Source organism: Bactrocera oleae, chromosome 4 (assembly GCF_042242935.1).
Source record: "Bactrocera oleae isolate idBacOlea1 chromosome 4, idBacOlea1, whole genome shotgun sequence".
NCBI lineage: Eukaryota > Metazoa > Arthropoda > Insecta > Diptera > Tephritidae > Bactrocera > Bactrocera oleae.
Window position 1 is genome coordinate 10296758 of NC_091538.1, and position 21244 is coordinate 10318001.

The 21244-nt window shown below is 34.0% G+C and overlaps 1 protein-coding gene across 1 annotated transcript in view; it reads left to right on the forward strand.

Annotated features, from left to right (window-relative positions):
* Positions 1 to 21244, forward strand: part of lbk (leucine-rich repeats and immunoglobulin-like domains protein lambik) — a 30766-nt gene that overhangs the window by 5094 nt on the left and 4428 nt on the right. Inside the window, exons 2-4 of the mRNA XM_036375002.2 lie at positions 17682 to 18933; positions 19891 to 19962; positions 20284 to 20493. Of these exons, the coding sequence (XP_036230895.2) occupies positions 17873 to 18933; positions 19891 to 19962; positions 20284 to 20493 (1343 nt within the window). The 5' untranslated portion in view covers positions 17682 to 17872. The remainder of the gene's footprint in view (positions 1 to 17681; positions 18934 to 19890; positions 19963 to 20283; positions 20494 to 21244) is intronic.

Here is a 21244-nt window from a genome sequence, read left to right on the forward strand (position 1 = left end):
CCACAAGACAACAATCTTCGAGGAGGAATCGCATATGACGGCCATACAAACTGACTGATCAAAATCAAGATAAATATCTTTTTATACACTTTTATTGGGTGCAGCCGAAGTTAACTTGTTTTCGGTGAAATTGTGATAACGGTTCTTAAATCGAAAATTTAGATTTTATAAATTATTATTTTTTGTCACGTACTTTTTAGATTCACTGTATGTTTTTGAAAGTTGCTATAAATTGAGCTCCTTTAAGCCTTTTTAACAACTCTTTACGTTTCAAGGTATTCTGAATAATAAAATCAAATAATTACGAGTTGGTAGGTTCTCTTCCGATATCATATTGCATAGAGCTTGGCTTAAATAGTGCATATGTATGCACATACATATTATATTAATATAAATATGTATGTGACTTTGCTCTTTCAAAACGCTTCTGCATTATATCTCAACAATTAAAGTGCGTCTTTTATAAACTTGAAAGTCATCAGGCATTCTAGTAGCATGACTTTTTTGGTTTTTTCTTCTTGTTTTTGCTTGATAATCCTTCTCATTGACAGTGAATACTATTTATTTATTTGTGTCTGCTGGTCGCCATAATCTCTAATCGTCTATGCATCACTATCAATGTCATCTTATATTGTACCAATCTATACACCTACATACATGTATATATATATGTACCTAGGTTTACTTATAAATTGCATTTCATTGTGCCGCCTGATTTTTCGGTGTTACTTAGTTGAGCTGATGGCTGTCGTTTCAGCTGGTTGCAGTTGTGTTGTGTCGCCGCTTTCTTGCCTTCGCACCCATATCCCTATAAAAGACAGTATAATCCAGTATTTTTGTTTTGTTGCTGCATTTTGTTGTTGTAGCTGCATGCGAGCACACAACTTGGGGCATATTTTGACCATTTGTTGTGCGTTGGATTTCAGTTCAGTTCAGTTCGGTTTGATTTGTACCATGACCAATGGATCCACAATGCCTTCAACCTTCGCAAGCAACACATGTAAGTTCAGGCATACATACATACACATACACATGTGTAGATTGATATGCACACATGTGTATGCATATGTGCTATAGGTACAATTGTATGGCGCACAATGAGACTCGGGGTGTGTAGTTTTTGTCTGATCACCACTTTTTCTTTGCATTCATTTCGAACGAATTCTTTTCTCAACTTTTTCATTATACCTTTTGTTGGCTGTCAGCTTTATTTGGCTCCTTTCAGATCTGCTTATATTTGGCTGGTATTGTTGTTGATATTATTGTTGTTGTTGCTGTTGGTATTGCCGAAGCGCTCAATTTCTTTGCCATGTTGGATCTTGATACCTTCTTTATAAATTCTTTTTCTTTAATTTTTGAAGCTACGCTTTTTATAATTTTGTTTTTTTTCTTTTGGCCCAGCAGCTGGCTAGTGGTTTGTTTGTTGGTGTTGCCCTTGTGCCTGCTGCTTGTTATTGGTAAGCGTCACTTGAAGGTGTGAAGAAAAGAATTCTTAATCTTGATGCGACGTGATTCTGCATTGACTTCGTTATAAAAAAAATTATAATTGGATACTCATACCCGGACTGCCATTCGTTCAGCTTGGTAGTTGCTTTTCAACCGCCTCACACGCATATATGTGTTTACCAGCATACATACGTATGTGAATCGTATATGCCTTGTCATCGTTGCGCAGCGTTGCCGCTGTAGCCCAACAGCCGTGTCAGCCAGCATCATCACCACTATGTGTCTTGACCATTTCTTGGTACTTGCTAAGGCGGTGATCATTACCGCTTTGCGGACAACATTTAACGACCGTTTGCCACACTCGCATGCCAGCCGATAATTTATCGCATTGCCTTTTTTGCTCATAACTACTCGCTTTGTATGGTTATGGAAAGGCTTAAAAATATTTACGTCCACAATATTTGCCATTTTCTTACTGTGCGCATCATTTCCTTTTGGTATTTTCCACAAATCGCATAGTTGCTGTTGTAGTAATTCCATGTAGATTCTTCTACGGCTAGAAATATGCGTAACAGCTCTGTGTTAAGTGAATTCAGCGTTGGCTTCAGAATTTAATTTAGTAAGAATGTTTGTGCTGTAGTACAGATTTGTGAATTTTCCTGGTTTCACCATGGAACTTTAATTTATAGCATCGAAGTGTGTTGAAAATTCGTCTTCAACCACAAGTTTATATTCTAGATGTAATATTTTGGGTTCAATGGTGTACATGTGTACAATCACGTTAAGGCTAACCGATTTCTTCAATATCGAAACGAGTTTTCCGATAACTGTCGCACTTCGGCAAACCCTGGAAGGTTATCGAAAAATTAATACATAAATACGTATCTATATCTACAAAGTCATTGGAGCTTTATATCACGCTAAAAAATATTTAAGTCAAATGTGAGACAGCCGTAAGAAGTGGCTGTCAAAATTTTATCTCATTGTGTTATAACCTAACCAGCGTGTGATTGCCAATGTGATCAAAAATATAATCTTTCCAGATAAAAGGAAACAACTTATTCGATCCACAACGTTGAAAAAATGGGTTTAAGCTATTCTTATCGTTAGTAACGCTGTGATGCAATACACTTATTCAGCCGCTGTCACGTAATGTTAGACTGGTTTATTCTGTGAAAAGTCCTATAATGAGAACTTTCTCGTAGAAAAAAGCACATGTGCAAAATTTCAAATCGTTAGAACAAAAATCAAGTGATTAGTTCACGTATATCCTGACGGACAGACAGTTAGACATGACTAAATCGACAGGGAGAGGGACTTCAACATTTTCTTGTGGGCTTACAACCTTGGTGGCAAACTTAATAACTCCTGTTCAGTGTACGAAAAGTACGTTTCTATAAACTTTGAAAGACTTGCGTTGTTTGTTTGCTAGATACCATAAATCTGACAACAAAACAAATACAACATTAAAAAGTGTTTAACATGAGTTCGAGTTTTTGGCTCCAGCTCCCAACTCATTAACCGTGCATCGGCTTCTCGGTGATTATATTGTTCTAGCGACAGAAAATAACGCTGAAGTAATTTGGAGGAATGCTGCCGAGTTGACAGTGCTTGGCGCGATAAAAATCGGAGTCCGTTCCTGGTAACGTAGACCCGACTGTCGTGGGAACGGTTATAACGTTCAGTAATGAAGGATGCCTTCAGATACTGTGCACGCATTATGCGCATATCTGTGAACAAAAGATATATCAATTTCAATACACGCTCTGCATTAAGCTTAATAAATTTTTGTTTGCAGTAAACACAGTTCTCGAGGAACATACAAATTTTGCGTTTAAATTTTTTACTGAAATAATGGCAATTTCTAATCAATATCGCTTTATCAATAATCGCAAATATTTTTATCAAGTAAAAAGCAGTAAATGGAAAAAGAGTGCTCAAACGCATACATAATGTAGCATACATATATACACAATATTATACATATGTATAAATATATATATAATTTATATAACTTCATAAAAAAGGAAACATTATAACCTCAATAAAATTTACTGTGTTACACATTTTTATTTCACTTCTATTTACAAACATTCCGTTTGATTAGCGTCTATGGTTAATTCAAACGACGTGTTTTTCGGCATAACATATCGGCAATTAATCGTAAATGCTATAAAAATATCGATATGCGTCGTAAATAGAACGACATAAGTGTGGTAAGTGGAGTGTTTATTGTTTTTATGTTTTTTGTTGTTGGCGATTTTCAAGAATCACACCTTTTTGGAGTGTTAGCCAACAGCGATAACAAAATTGCACAAGTCTTTGTGCCTTGGCTCGACTGTTAAGTGATAAGATACTCGCACTGCTCGTTTGTCATTTATTTATAGTCCACTTACCTAACCTAACATTTTAGATACATACATACATATGTATTTATGTATATACTCGTTTATATACAACAGGTTTATGTTTCAGTTAAAAAAAAACTTACCAAAAGTGTCACATCGCACACTTTCTGCCTCGGTCATGTCCAAATACCTTTTGTTTGCGCGCTGCTCTCCAACATGCATTGAGTCGCTCAGCGCGCATTTTCGGACATTTAGTTTACGAAAATAAATGTTTATTATCTTATCTACTTACTGAATTGCGCAAAATATTGGTACGCTAAAAAAAACTCATAAATTGATAAGAATATTGTTTTTGTGCTTAACGCTGGCGGGTGTGGTTGTTATATAGTATTGACAAATGATATGTTCTCAAAGTAGAACAGCACTTACTATGTGCATACATATAGAGAAATTATGGTAGTTAAAAAAAATATATTTTTTGTATATTTCATTAATATTCTAAAGCTTTTTAAAAATTAGCCAAATAAATTTTTCCCTCAAAAGCTCGATCTCAAAGTCCAAGAAGCCTGTATATTTTTTTTTTTTGAGATATCATTCTGTAATTTTGTATACGTCCTAGCTGCTAATATTTCGGAATCGCCGATATTGTAGCACTATAACATATATCTGCAATATAAACTGAACCAAGTCCTTGTATGGAGAACATTTTTATTGGACAATATATCTACCGAACATATTGTTCCGATCGGACCACTATAGCAAATAACTGTTGTAAAAACTGACCGTCGAGTTTATGTAACCGGAACGGACTCGGATTTTTATCCGGCCAAGGTCTGTCAACTCGGCAGCATTCATTCAAATTGCATAAGGGACACATACAACAATATTATGGTTTTCGTAAAAAATTTTTGTTAAGTGTTCTAGAAGCTGCGTAAAATCCTGTTTCTGGCCAATTAAAAGTTATAAAAAAAATGTTTTCTTGTCCAAAAAAAATTTTAACTCGAGATTTACTTTAAAAGTGGGTTAAAAAAATTTTTTTTTTCCAAACATTTTCTTTTTTATAATCTACAAATTTTATTCTCTGGCTAAGCAAAAAAAAATTTTTTTTGTTTCGCTCCAACCTAATATCCACATAATCGATTAGTTCTATAAACGAATATTAAACGCATATCCACATTATCCGTATTTTATCCATTTCAACGATTAATCCGTACGTATATAATAATTGCTGCAAATAACTGTATTAATTAAAAGGTTGAATTGCAACGGAAAAATTATTTTGAATACTTGTATAACGAGTTTACACAGTTTTGAAAATTTAAGGCCTAAGCACCCGGTATTGCTAATTTTCAACCAAAAATTTATGTTTTGTCATATACGTTCACTTATTTTACCGTTTCATTTTATTTGCCGCTAAAAAAATGCGAGCAAAAAATAATACCAATATAAATCAGGGCAAAATTCAATCCTATTAACTTTTATGGCTAGCACTTAAAACATATTTGAATACACATGCATACATACATAAACCTATATGTTATACATACGTGTTAATTTATGTATGCGTGTGTCCGCCTAGAACTTTGTGCACCGAAAGGCCCTTGTAACAGATGACAACTATGGTGGAAAGAATGAGTGAGTGTCTATGCTCAAAGTGGGGAAAATGTAAAACCAATGAAATGAGCACGAATTGTTTATCACCCAGATAGCTATCTACCCACGTTTCAAATGCTTATGCTTATGTGTTTGTGTGTTTGTATGTACGCGTTGTCATTTCTAAGTGCACACGAAACAAATACAAATATTTTCATCTCCAAAACGTTTTCATAAACAATATTTTTGTGTTGGTAGATTGAGGATGTATGTATATGTATAAGTGTGTGTGTATTTGTGTGTTGATGTGTAGGCTCGTATAGCAATGACTTTTTGTGTTTATCATGAAACAAATAAACGCCAATAAGTAAAAAGTCAACTAAATTGCATTAAGTGTAATTATAACTAATTAGTTAAGGTAGAAACAATTGAATTCGTACGTGCAAACCTATATACGCATTAGGATGGCACCTTAAATTACATATTTGCAAGTAACACTTTAATTTTGTGATATTTAAGTGGCTATATCCAGTTGCTAGTCAGAAAAACGTTTTCTTATGGAAAACTTTTTTAAAAGGCATTTTTTGTAAAAAAAAAAAATTTACATAATTTATTGTATTTTAATAGTTGCTGTTTCATTTTGAAAAATTTTTTACTACCTTGAGCCCGTAGAAGATCCCCCGGAGATACTAGGAAAAAGAGTGTCTGGCGGTGAGCAATGTTTTCCGCTTAAAATTATCTCAAAACCAAAAACCAAAACGATTTATTATTACTATCGATGAATACCGGCAATGATCGAATTACTACACAAAATTTTGTTGTTTTTTGTTAAAAAAATTCCTCTTCAGAGTGGCTCAAAAAATCGTAATTAATATCAATCATTCAATAATTTGATCGTGGAAGACCACCAAAAAAGTTTGAAGACGCCGAACAGCAAGCAATATTTAATGAAGATGATACTTTGAGTCAAAAGCAAATGGCAGCCATGTTAAATGTTGCACAACAAACAATTTCAGAACGTTTGAAAGCTATGGGAAGGAACCAAAAGTGTGGAAAATGTGTGCCACATCAATTGAATGAAAGGCAAATGGAAAACCGAAAACACACTTTTAAAATTTTGCTTAAAGAAAAATGGATTTATTTTAAGAATTCTAAAAGGAGAAAATCATGGGTTTATCCGGGACAACATCGACTGCAAAAACAGATTGATTCGGTAAGAAGGTAATGCTCTGTGTTTGGTGGAATCAGAAGAGTGTGGTAAATCATTAGCTTCTATAACCTGGTGAAACTGTTAATACTAAACGCCAACAAATGATCAATTCGAACCAGGCATTGATCGAAAAACGACCGGAATGCGCCAGAAGACATGTCAAAGTGATTTTGTTACACGGCAAGGCACACAAAGCTAAATCTGGTCAGGATACAATCAAAGTACTTGACCGGCAGCTGCTACCTCACCTGCCGTAATCAACAGACTTGGCTCCTTCCGATTACTATTTCTTTTCATCGATGGGACACGCATTGGCTGAGCAGCACCTCGATTCCTACACAGAAATCGAAAATTGGGTTTTTGATTGGTTTGCTTCAAAAGACGAATATTTATACTGGCATGGTGTACACAAATTGCCAGAAAGGTGTTCAAAATATGTAAAAAGCAATGGTCATTACTTCGTTGTTTACTTAATCCGACTTTCCTGGAAACTGAAAGCTATAAAGTCGATTTAATCAGTTATATAGAAACTTCAAAACCAACAGTTGCTGAGTGAATATAAATACTTCTGAAATAAATTAATGTAACCGAAACCCTAACCATTTCACATTACAAAAATAGGAAACTTGAACCTTTTGGTTTTAAGATGCTGTGTTAGTAACAAAAACTAATATAACCGTTCTTCAATTTGAACGATCATAATTAATTCTGCATACTTATGAAATGAATGTTTTTTTACAAAATCGCAACGTTATTTGGAATTGGTTGAAATTCTAGCATCTAGTTTATCTGATCAAATTTGACCCGGACTGGTCTTTTTAAAATGCTCGTGCAAACCGAATCGATTAGAAAAAATTCCCCAGATAGGTACTACCTATTTTTATATTCGTGTGATTTTATATTCGTGATATGTCAATTAGTGTGTGTTTTAGACCTCTTTGCTTTCGACCCGAAAGCTTGTTCAGTGATTTTTACCAATGAAAAAATTTAACCACGAGTTTGCTTGAAATTTTGTATTTCCAACGGTCAAACACGTTCACAGAATCATTGAAAAGGTTGCAGTGGTGTTTTGGAGAGTCTACTTTAACACGAAAACAAGTATTTGAGAGGCACAAAGCATTCAGTGAGGTCGTGAAGTCAACGAAAACTTGCCTCATGCGTGTCGTAAACGTCCACCTCCTTTTATGACGATAACATCGAAAATATTTTTAAAAAAATGTTGTTGAAGATCTTCGGATTATCATAAGAGAGATAGCAAAGTATCTCAACATGTCTTATGGATCGGCTCAACACATTTGGGTTAATATTTTCGGTATGAAGCGTGTCATTCTAGATTCGTATGAAAAGACCTGAATCTTTTGCTTAGCTTAGCTTTAAGTTAGCTGAGTACCCTACATACATCAAACGCATCATTACTGGTGACAAGTTGCCGATGTATGAATATGACGTCGAAACTGTTCAACAATCTAGCAAATAGCGCTCCAAAATTGAGTCGAAACTGAAAAATGTAAAATGCTCTATTTTGTAGGCGATAATAAAGATTTGTTTATACATTTTTTTTTTCCAGTCCGGATCAAATTTGATCAGTACATAGTAGTTTTCAAGACATATCACTGTTTTTGAATTATGTTTTACTTCCCTTCAAGTTGCCCATATTTTAATCAACTTCCCTGAATTTTCAGCTTAATTCTTAACAATACTAGTTTTCTTTAGCCAGACGCTTAAAAGAGAACCAGGTAAGCATACAATGCAAACCTTTATTGATTACTCTGAAAACTTGAGACTACCATAGAAGTAATGAATTTTCTTGCAAGAATTACTAATACTTAATTTATACTATAAATATGTGTGAGTCGCAACGTCAGCCAATCTATTACAACATACTAATTTCTCTTTAAAACTTTATATAAAAAACTTTGCTTCTCGTAGCGCACGTGTTCTAATGGGCTTCGAAGTATTGCAAGCTGCAAATTCCGATTTTTATAATTATCCATGAGCACATATGTTATTGTATAAATATGTATGTATGTATATATTTATGTGTGTAAAGCAAGTAAATCACGACAGGAAATTGGGATTTTTTTTTAGATCTGCGATAAAAGCTTGTCTGAATCACTAGAGATCCGCATGAATAAATCGTATGTACGTATGTATGTATGCATTTTATCGAACAAAGGTCCGCACGTACTTTTTATGCATGTTCGTTGGCTTTCGCACAACAAAAACGTGTCGTAATTAGCGTATAATGTAATTGCACTATAATTGCAACTGATTCATAAAAGTTGCATGCTTTTTTCAAACGCCCATTCTGGGCACCTCGACGCGCCGCAACGTTCTAGCGCGAGTTTCGCAAATAGAAAGAACAGGCATACATAAAAATATACACACATGCATATGTATGTATATGTAAATACATACATACATATATGCTATAGCAAGGCTAGAATACCCTTCACAAATAAAAAAGTTTTTATACAATATAATGATTTTGTGCGTTCGGTTTGTATTGTAGCTATAGGTTATAGTGGTTCGATCTGAACAATTTATTCGGTCATCACGCTGCATTTATATATATACTCTATAGGGTCACCGACGTTTCCTACTGTGTGTTACAAACTTCGTGGCGTACTTAACATACCCTGTTTAGGGTATAAAAAGTCAACGGAAGCAAATATGCGAAAGCGAAAGTTAAAATAAGATTTGTCTCAGGCGTTTGATTTTTTACGAAATTGAAAAGTGCGCAAATTTCGTTTGACTTTATAAATAAAACGCTTTTACGCGCACTTTTGATTGACGACATTTTCGTCTGGCTGGCTTTTGGCACCTCTGCCTGTCTGTCGCTCGCTGTGCTAGCGCTAGTGCTAGCTAGTGCCGGCCAGCCGAAATTCGTAAATGCACACGGTTATCCAAATATTTGTACACTACCCACATGCACGAATGTATGTATGATATGTACGAGTATGTAGCGTGTCTGACGGCGTGTCGTCTGTGCCAGTTTTGCCGCACTGTCTACAGATATCTCGCATTGTCGCTGCAACATGTGACACTTGCGAAAATACACACACATCGATAGTTTTATTTAGTCGAAGTATCTATGTTAATGCATAGCTATACTCAGCTATGAGAAAGTGCGCTTGTGCTGGTGTAATTTTGTTGTTTGATTGTGTGCTGAAGATGCTATTTTCGATATCACTTGCACATTTATATGTGATATTATATTTGCTAAACAACTCAATCATGTGCTTCGGTTTGACCTTCGGGCAATGCTGGACTCAAATATTATCGATATTAAATCTCCGCTACAACAACAACAGCAAAATTGTCAAAACGTAAGCGCAAAACAATAAATTGCAAACGAGAAGTCTCTACTATATGAGAGATTGGGAATGATAATTTCATTTTTATAAAATCTGGTTGGTTGACATGCGGTAAATTTGTTTGAGTTGTAAAAAATTAAGAAAAAAATTTCAAAAATTACATGGCGAATACACCAAGCGATTATTTACAATCAGTTATAGAATCCCTCGTCCCTATTGAAAAAAAAAAAAAACTAGGACAGTCGATTTTCACAACTTTTTCTTGAGGTGAATTTTTCACCAGCAAAATTATTTGCCATAGATAGGAATAGCTATTAAACACTTTGTGCCAGGTCCGGACTATAAGATGGTTGCTTAGCAACCACCCAACTACGCTCTCAGATCTTCTGGCAAGTTCCTATTGATGTATGTGGACTGGCTCTTAGCCAAAGTTAGCAGCTTCTGGGTGTTTGCTTTCTTCCGACAGTTCAATAGTTAGCGCTAAATGTCCGCGTTAAGATTTTGGCTGTAGGGAAGCAGCTCATAGTAGAATCGTCAATGCTAACTTGGCCACCGTTTGCGTCGACACACCGTGATTCGACCTCTACTTTTTTGCTTGACGTAAGTTATCCACTTTTTATCACCCGTAACCATCGTCATTCATCACCCCATACAGCAGCGATTTGGTTATGAAAATTTGGTTTATGTCTTATTTTACGGTAATGCATGTGGCACCCATACATAGACCTTCATTTCGTATACAGCCTTATTGAAAGTGTTCCAAACGTTTTTTTTGTGTGCAATGTTTGACTTCTGAGCAATCGAAGCAGTGCTTACATGATGGTTGAACTGAACGATTTTTTTTTTTTTTATCGATATTTGCGACAATAGGTCTTCTACAGGGTGTTCTTTGACATCAAAATTAACGGAATGGATTCGACGAAACCAAATGCGCGTGATTGACTGTTACAGTATCAGGGCCATAAATACTATTCACGTTTTCCGCCGCCTAGGTTGCGTTTTAGCTCAAATACCATAACAGTCCGAAAAGTTTCTTTTAGTAAAAGTTTGTGTTTCTAACGCCTTATACTCGTAGCTGACTTATTCAATGCGAGATACAAATTACTAAAGTCATATATTTGAAATATAATCTAGCTTATGCATCATGACTTAGTACTTATATCTTAACAGCATGTGATAAACTTAAGTTGGTCTATTCGATCAACTTTCAACCTACTTCTTTATAAGATGCTTCCAAAGTCTCTTTATACAATTCTTTTTAAATTAATACCCGCTTTATTCAATTACGGATTTTTCCATGATATTTTGCTATTAACTGTAATTTCATAGAATCGTACTTTGAGACTCGATTCCATGACCAAAAATGTCGCTACGTACACAATTCAGTAATGGTTTATCCAAGTGCTGCTCGTGCTCTTACGTCGTCATGTATAGTACAGTACATATGCATGTGTGTATGCAAGTGTGTGCAAATGCATTCGTGTGTCTTTAAAGTATTGTATCTCTGTATCTAAAATGCCTGTCTCTTCGTATTAATTTCCCTTCAGTTTCATTTTGTTGTGTTATTTACTTTTATGGCTTTTTATTTTACTTAAGCTGCTACCTATACAGATACAGTGACGTAAATAAAAAATGCAGTGCAATATAAAATAGTAACCTCATAGTATATCTAGTAAAGATTATTGTATATCTAATAGCTCAATTAAGCAATATTGCATTGTTATTACTATTTTTATTATCTGGTTGTAGATATTGCAAAACAAAATGTATTTTGCTCATTAATGACACATGTGAGTTAAGCCGTATTCAAAAAGAAATGAGTTTTACGTTAAGGGGCACAACTAGTGTGAAAGCCTAAAAAATAGCTGATTTTTGGCGAAATAAAAAAAAATCTATCAATTGTTTAACTGTTCAAATTTTAAGGGTATATTTTAAGAATACACAGTCAAATTTTTGATGTAAAGAGTTACAAGCGATTTTGAGGGCGCTCAAGAAAGAGTGCTTCACTGTTGTACTGATGCCAGCCTGCTCGGTGGATAAAAAATTAAAAAAGCTACCCTATAAAAGATATTGTACATACAATGACTTACGGTCGAAAAAAAAAATTTGAGCAAAGATGAACAACACAAAATTAAAAAGTTTAATATTACCAAAGCCGTTGGTAATTTTTGGCCTGTCAAAATTATATTTTTAATCAGATCAAATTATGTATGGAAAACTATATAATATATAAAAAATTTAATAGTGAACGGTTCATTTATCTCCGAGTAATGATTGCCACAACATCGATAAAAAAATTAAATAAATCGTTGACACTAAATAGATTTTTATTAAAATTACGAATATTATATAATTTTGAAACTAGTTCGAACAATACAAACTCGCAAGAAATTGTTCGATCGGATCACTACAGCACATAGATACAAAATCAAGTTCTTATATGGAAAGTTTTTTATTTTTGAAGTCTATTTTACACGAATAGTGAAGTAATTAACGGCAAACTTTGCTTGTTAAATAAAAATCACTAAATTTGAAACACTTACATACATATATGGTACATATACAGACATACATATGTACATAATTGACATGTTCGTAAAATTCTACAAATTGACATCATGAAAGATCGAAATGTAGATAACAAAAACATGATGTACATATATTTTTTCTTAAAAATCAATTGAAGAACTAACGCAATTATGATAATTAACAGCGTAGAAGATAATAATGTATGTGTACATTTGTATCACTAAACATTTTCTTGATAAGAACTTAACATACATACTGCTCGCATCTATCTACACAATATGATAAGGTCAAGTCGCTGTCCTTTTTACGAGCGCAACTGTTGGCATTCTCCACTCCATTCTCTGTACATACTTAAATGTGTGCATTCATACAGAGGTAAATACGTTAAGCAAATAAAGTGGTATTACGTACAAGTAGAATGCGCTGCTCTTGCTTATTGCTGTTGTTGCAGTTCTCGTCGTCGTTGTCGTCGTCGTCGTGGCTATCATGAGTTAGTTTATGTTATGACGTTGTTCTTTCTTTTTATTATTGTTGCTATTATTGTACACGTTGCAGTTGTTCTTGTAAATACTCGGTTACCTAATTAGTCGTCGCAGACAACGTAGCACCAATGCGGGGCAAGCCGAGGCAAAACTCGCCACAAAACGACCAAAACCGAAATGAATAATAATAAAAACATTTACCTACAACAAATGCAACAACACACGCGTATAACCAAACATATTGAAGGCGCGAGAAATAAATGCAAAATAAAAATAATGAAACAAAATCGTAATAAAAACAAGAACACAAATGATACGCATATATATATATATATATTTATATACATATTTATGTACACACGTTTGTTGTGCATATTTAGTTGAATAGAAAAAAAATGCCACAGTTTTACGCGACCGCTTACGTCGCTACATCTGACTTGTCCACACTGCCACAGCCATTTGGTTCGTTCATACGTTTGCTTTCGCAAATTTTATTCTCTTTAGTCAGTGTGTAGTCAAAGGTCACGGGTAAAAGAGGAGGTGGGGTATTGTACATATATTCATATACAGTTGTATGTATGTATGTGTGTATATTGGTTCGCTATTTATTTCACAGCGCGAACTTAAAAGCAAATCTTTTTGTTAGAACATTAAATTCAATAAGCGAAAGTTAGCATATCGAAATGTGCAAAGTGATTGAATGCGTAGAGAAAAAAAAGAACACATTTCACATAAAAGTGTCGCGGCGATGAAAGTGTGGTGGGTTGAATTTTTGGCTAACACAAGCAAAATATCAAAATAAAACACGAGTCTAACAAAACAGAATGTGACGTGAGCAAAACGGAAAAATTTTAAAAATAATATTATTTTAAAAAAATGTCAAAAGATTGTCTTTTAGTCCAACAAATATATGGCTATCCCGCCATCATTGACGCGAGTGGGAAGAATTTTCATGATTTGTAACACCCAGAAGAACACGTCGGATACCCTATAACTATATATACTTATGTATGTAAATGATCATATCGATCTGAAATTTTGCACACGTCCTTTTCTCCCCAACTTGCTACTCATTTGTTAGAATTGCCGATATATATAGCTGTCATACAAACTGATCGATAAAAGTAAATATCTTTGCCGCCGAAGTTAATGGTTTTGTTTTGTTAGCAAATAAATCTAGTTCAAAAACATAGCCATAATTATTTGGAGTATGGCAAATTGCACAACCAGCAGGCAAAGATCAATTAGAGATAGAATAATAGGAAGTTAACTCTTAAATCATGATCTCATACTTTTTTGTATTGATTGAATTCGAGAACTCTTTATTAAATTTTTGACAAGAAAGTAAGTCTTATGGAGAACAAACTATTGTTGAATTCGAGAACAAACTATTGTTGTTCTCCCATCGCTACACTCCAACTCTTGGTGAATCGTACACAGCAAATAATAATTTGAACGTTGTTTCTTTGCTAACTTATAAACTAGATTTTTTCCTGTACATCAATGGAAGTCACCTACGGAGCTCTGTTGGATCATTTAAGTAGTTTCACCTTTGATTTCGATAGATACAAGCACGTAACCTACACAATTAAGTGTGTTATATTTAATTAGCTTAATTTATGTTTAAATTGCGGCACAGTCCATATAAATAGCTGCATAAACAGATATCTATGAACATATACCATACATATATATTTTAACTCATAATTAAGCGACATGAAGCAAATTAAAATTGGCATTATAAATTATAACTGCCAATCATCGGCAACAATTTCACAGACCAAATAACTAAAATAAAAATGATTAGCAAGCGAGCGGCAACAAGAAAAGTACAAAGCTATAGGTAGTAGTAGTAGCCAAACGTTCAAAGGTGGCTGACACGCGGAAATATGCAATGACAGAAGCGGGCGGTCCATAGTAGACGCAAGACGACAAGAATGCTAAGCGAATCGCCAAATTAAGCGAACCAGCCGCAGAGCAGTGTAAAATAAGTTTTTACCTTTTTTAGAAAGGCTGACCGAACTAACCGACTCACCGCAAGTAGGCATTGCCCTAAATGGATGCTGCGAACGAAACATGCATAAAGCAAACAAGAAGAGCAGAAAACCAAAGAGACTTCAATAGTATTGTAGATATGGGAAAAACTTCAAATACAAGCACAAGAATGTTTTAGCAAATAATTAGAAACACCATAATTGATTTACGGTGGGGAAACGAATATAAACCTTAGTAAATAATGAGTTAGTAGCTTTAAGAATACATGCATTCCACTTGTTGAGCATTTGGATAAACTGCTGCTTCGGCTTTAATTCGAAGTGAATGGAAAAACAAAAATGATTTTCGAGGCACAAAAAGCTATAGTTAATCATTTTACATGCATACACGGTCCAATGAGTGGGAAAATGAGAAAATTGTGGAAATAAGAGATTAGTTGCGTTAATTATGCTCCTATTTTTTGGAGTCAGACCAGTTTTGTAAGCGTTTGCTATTTAAGCGTCAACGATAACTATTAGATTTATGTTGTACTTACAGAAAAATATCGAATTCACAAACTTTATGAACAGCTGTTTGTTTTGTATTATTATTGGTCTTTTATTCATTTTTTTAAAAGTATATTTGTAAATATTTTTTTATTGCCAAGTATATCAATTTTACGTTGTCAAAATTTGATAGTTGCCAATTAGGTAACCAGCTGTTTTCTGCTGGCAACAATTTTTCATCAAAAAGGAAATTACCTCGAAACGACCACTAGTTATGGGCCAAAACGGTGCATATTCGACCTAAATCGGGTCATTCTAAACTGGCAAGTCATTTTATGGAGAATTATATAATACGAGTAATCCCAGCAGCAGTTTCGAAAAAAGATATTTGGAGACAAATGCGTTTAAAGTTAAATTTATTAAGCTGATTGAAGTAAGAGACTACACTTTAGAAGGCGGTAGCTCAAAAACTATTTAAAAATTGATTTAAAATTTTACGATGTTAGCTTTAAACCTATCGAAATATGAAATATAGACTTTTTTTTAATTTCACATAAAAAAAATTTATTTATTTTGACCACATCTTATATTTAATTCTAGTTAGCTTAAATTTGCATGAATTTAATACTTCAACTGAAAGCTTAAATAAATAGAAATAATTCAGCAAAAGGGTTAATGTAAGAAATAGCTAGATTTTCCAGTTAAAAATTTGCTACGATAGTTGACACCTGAATATTTCCGTTTTCTTATCGCTGACTTGTTGCCTTTTTCATTCAGCATTCTGTGAGATCCATTGGTATTCACTCGTATTACATACAGACGTATGTATGTATATTTATAGGTATTTAAGAATGTATGTATGCCATTAAGCTCTTAATTTGCTAATTATTTCGACCGCGCCAAGTACATTGATCTTATTTGTTTTGATTGTTTTCATTGTTTATTATTCTAACGTGCTGTACTGCTGTCTCTACTCCATGTTACCACTTAGTTCTATGGACTTTTGCACTTGCTATTGTTTATTTTTAGTTTTTTTTCTTTCGAATACACGTACAATGTTGTTGGTAAATATCTACATATGTATGTGTGTATGTGTATATCGCGTATTTATTATTTTTCAATCGAACCGAAATTGATCTCTCGTTTTTTTATTGACTTCCACAATGATCTCAAGCTCGACTTAATTTGCATTTATCCATTGCGCGCTTTTGTGTGTGTTGTTATTATCGATAAATTTATACTTTAGCTTTATTATTGTTTGTACAACAATTCGAAAATGTTAAAAAATAGGAAAACAAACACTTCAAAAGATTTGTGACAAAGTGTGCTGCCATTTTGATAATGCTAAATTTTTTGATTGAAACATCCGTTTGTGCGATGGCGATTCTCTATCAATGAACACAATACATATTTTCAAAGTATTACAAGTATTACACAATTTCATAATGCCGCTTTCGTCCATACTGGCTAAAAACTATAACATCTATTTTTAAAAGGTTCTCTGAAGGCGAATTTTTCACCAGCAAAGTCATTCGCTATAGACAGTAACGAGTAATCACTTGGTATCAGTTCCGGACTATAAGGTGGATAATTTTTTAGTATGGAATCTTATCTTTCTAACGCTATACAGCGTAGCCACTTCGATATACAGATTACTAAAGTCATTTATTGGAAAAATAATGAATTTTATTAAACTACACCTTATATTAAGTTTCAAGAAAATTTGTATAGATCTAAAATAACTGTGTTGAAAGTTAAAAATTTGAGAGGAGAAATGGCCTTATTTTCTAGTTATTTATCTATAATATAACGCGTTAATAACTTAAAAGTTGTTAAACACAAATTCTGTGTTCACATTCGGTCAAGCCGTTTTATTGAAATTTTTTCTCACTATAAAAAATTACGAAATAAACGCGTTTAAAGTTTTGGAGGCCGATTATACTATGTTAAAAAATTCTTACGAATACACTCATATCTCCAATACTATTTGTCGGATCAACTTTTCGGAGAATATTTCAAATATATACATATGTATGTATGTATACTTTCGCAATATATGCAAAACAAAAATCGTTTTTTTGAAATTCACAAGTGGATACCTATGACTTCTTAATCGAAGCTAGTGTGGTAATATAAAAAATTCAAAATTTTTTTACGAACCAGCCTTTATTATAATAACCCCAATTAAACAATTTTGTATTTTTCCTTAAATGTACATATATATACAAAATAAAATTTAAACCAAAAAAATAATACATTGTTATTTTTAATTGCAGCCTTACACTGAAAGTTATTCGAATGTTATCGATCTATCGATTATGCAGAATTAAATGAAAATGACAATATTGCGGAAATTTGACACCGAAGCCACTGTGAGAGATTTGAAACCTTTTGAAATGGCTTATGAAAATCTTTCATTAAATTAAGCAAAACAAATTGACCGAGTAATTTCTAAATAATCAGAAAAATGCGATACAACGCATTTGATTGTGATTGCACAGTAATGCAGCTGCAGCAACAAAAACAAAAACTACAAGAATATCAGAATGTTCCAATGCAACGACGATCGAAGCAAACGCAGTCGACGCAAGTGCAGTGGTGTACAACGGAAGCGAATACCGCGACTATTAACAAATATAACAACAATAACAATGACGATAGCAGCAGTAGTGATTGGCACGCAAAATTTGCAAAGCAAAGGCGAAGGAGCAAAATGCCAATTGCAGCGCAAATAAAACATGAAAATAACAGCGCTAATTATTGTAATTTGCATAAAATCAATCGACTACTACTAATTGTCGCTGCTGTCGCTTTGTTGATAACACTGGCGGCAGCGGCAGCGACAACGGCACTGACAACAACTACAAATGCAAGCGTCACGACTAGCACTGCAATTATGATAGGAGCTTTGACAACAGCAACAACAACTACAACAACCAGCATATTGAGCAGCAGCAGTATGACAATAACAATGTTTGTGTTGCTCGCACCCGTGTCGCTAATTGGTCACATGAATACGGCTGCAGCAGCCGCTGTGCCCGCCTCGTCGCCGCTATCAGCGCTGCAACAACAAAGACAATTACAACAGCAACAATTATTTGCGATGTTAACAAAAAATCGCCAAGGCAATGTGGCTGTGACTGGTGGCGGCGGCGGGGGTGTCGCTGGAATGGAAGTTGGCGTCGGTGGCGAAGATGCCGCAATCGCGACCGCATTAACTGCAGGATTAGTGCCCAAACATTTTCTAGCCGACATTGAGGTGGACAATGCAGACACATCATTGGAGACAGCTGGTTTTGTGGCCGATGATGGTCAACGCTATGAGAAGGCAGTGAAAGCGCAGGCGGCTGCGGTCAACACAAGAGCCATTGGCGGTATTGCCAATGATAGTAACGGTGGTGGGCGTTTATTTGGCGTAGCCGCAACATCCGCGTGTCCAAAAGAATGCAAATGCCTGGATGCATATTTCGATTGTGATGATAAACTTTTGGATCGTGTGCCTACTTTGGCGGGCTACGTACAAAGACTGTAAGTGCTAAAGAAAACAGTACGAGTTATTAAGTCGTTATTTTGTATTAAATATTAGCATACTGATAATGAGAAACCACCATTTTTTTGCAATTATTATTATGGCTCAATATTTGTGTCTTTGACGGTTTACCGACAACATATTAAATAGTAAAGTAATTAGGCGCTTATTTTTGCCGTATAAGTTCTGGCTGTCGTAAAACTAAAATGTTATAAAAAAAACTAAAAAGTAATAAAAAACAAAAACACATTAAATTCGGCTGCACAGAAGCTACTATTATATGTAGGTGCATGTATATGTCACAGGTGCATTTCTTATAGCACCAAAGTTTATATCTTTTCATTTTGATTTTTATCGGTCAGGTTGTATGGCAGCTATATGCTATAGTAGTCCGATCTGTACGATATGTCCTGACGTTGTATAGTTCGCTTTGACAATAAGTCATGTCAAATTTTGTGTACATATCTTGTCAAATAAAAAAGTTTTCCATACAAGTACTAGATTTTGAACGGTCAGTTTGTATGGCAGTTATATGCTATAGTGGCCCGGTGTGAACAATATTTTTGGAGATTGTAGCATTGTCTTAGACAATATTTCTTGCCAAATTTCGTGCAGATATCTCGTCAAATAAAAGAGTTTTCTATACAAGGATTTATTTTTTATCGGTTAGTTTGTATGACAGCTATATGCTTTAGCGGTCCGTTATCGGCGGTCCCAACAAATAAGCAGCTTCTTGCGAAGAAAAAGAAATGTGCAAACTTTCAGTTCGATATCTCCAAAACTGAGATACTAGTTAGAATAAAATAATACAAATAAATGAAAATTTTGCATTTTTTTGTATAAATGATAATTTTCGCATAACTTAAATAAAATTTATTTTTACACTAATTAGCAATTTTAATTGCTTAAAGCCACAAAAATAAATAATATATGTATATATTTTATTTCCTTTTCAGCGATTTAGTGGGCAATAAACTAAACAATACGAGTGTGCTGCAGATAAAGAATCTAACGGAATTAATACAGCTGTAAGTTTAAAAAAAAATTGCATTAAATTTTACTATAATAAATTGTCTGGCCACAAAAAACTTTAATTACCCGCTAGCTGTATCTTATATATGCATACATATGTACATACGTATATGAATGTAGACATGTACGATATCATAGTCACGTATTTGATTATATTAAATTAATTTCATGACTTTCATGAATACTATATATGTATACAATATATCATTTCTTAGCATTAATGCAATTACTTATTCTATATTTCTCTTATAATATTTCCTCACGCTGCACATATCGCCATCCATCATCAATACACGCGCGTCTACTTACCTACTTAGCACTTTGAAACGCAACCAACTGGAAAGCGTTCCCGTCTTCAGTGGACTTACCGCGCTAAAGCAGCTCAACTTAGCTAATAATCGCATACAACGCATCAGCAGTGAGGCGCTGGAAGCTTTACCGCGTTTGAAAACATTAGATTTGTCCAGAAATTTTTTGCATGCCGTGGAGTCCAGTTATTTTCCAAGCAATAATCGTTTGGGGCATCTGTAAGTGGCAATAAATTTATATATGCTTTGTTTTTTGTAAAATTGTTGTTTTTTGTAATATGTTTATATTTAAAAAAAAAATATTAAAAGTCAGCTTTCATAAACGAGTATTTTTAAGGGGTTTTAACCAATTGTGAATTTTAAGAAATCGATTTTTTGTTTTGTACATACATACATATATCGGCTTTATATTATATATGGTATATTTGAGAATATTCGCTGAAAATTTGAAGTTGATCCGATAATAGTTGCGGAGATATGTGCGTATTTGTAGAAATTTTTTTTACTTGGTATAATCGGCTCCCAAAGCTTTAAACACGTTTTTGTCGTAACGTTGTTTTCCGAGTCGGTGAGGGAAATTTCCTTTAACCGAACGTTTTTTTACACGACCTTTTAGATATATTTGTCAGGTAATGATCGTAGGAATACGATTTTTCATAATAATTTCGATTTTTTTTTATACACTCTGAAGTTTAAAATCGACTCGACACGAAACGCCGCCATTCTGCCAAAAATCAAAATTTCGACTAGCCCTTGGTTCGTTATTTGTATTTATTTATAGTAAATTTAAATTTTTCTGGTTTTGGTATTTGAGATATTTTTAAGCAGAAAAATTTTCTACACCGCCAGACACTTTTTTTTCGGAGGATTATCTAGACATTGGTAATAAGATAATGACTCTTCTTCAAAAAAAAAAAAAAAAAAAACCGCAAGTGCATATAACCTCAATTTAAGTAGTGCCGTTCAAAAC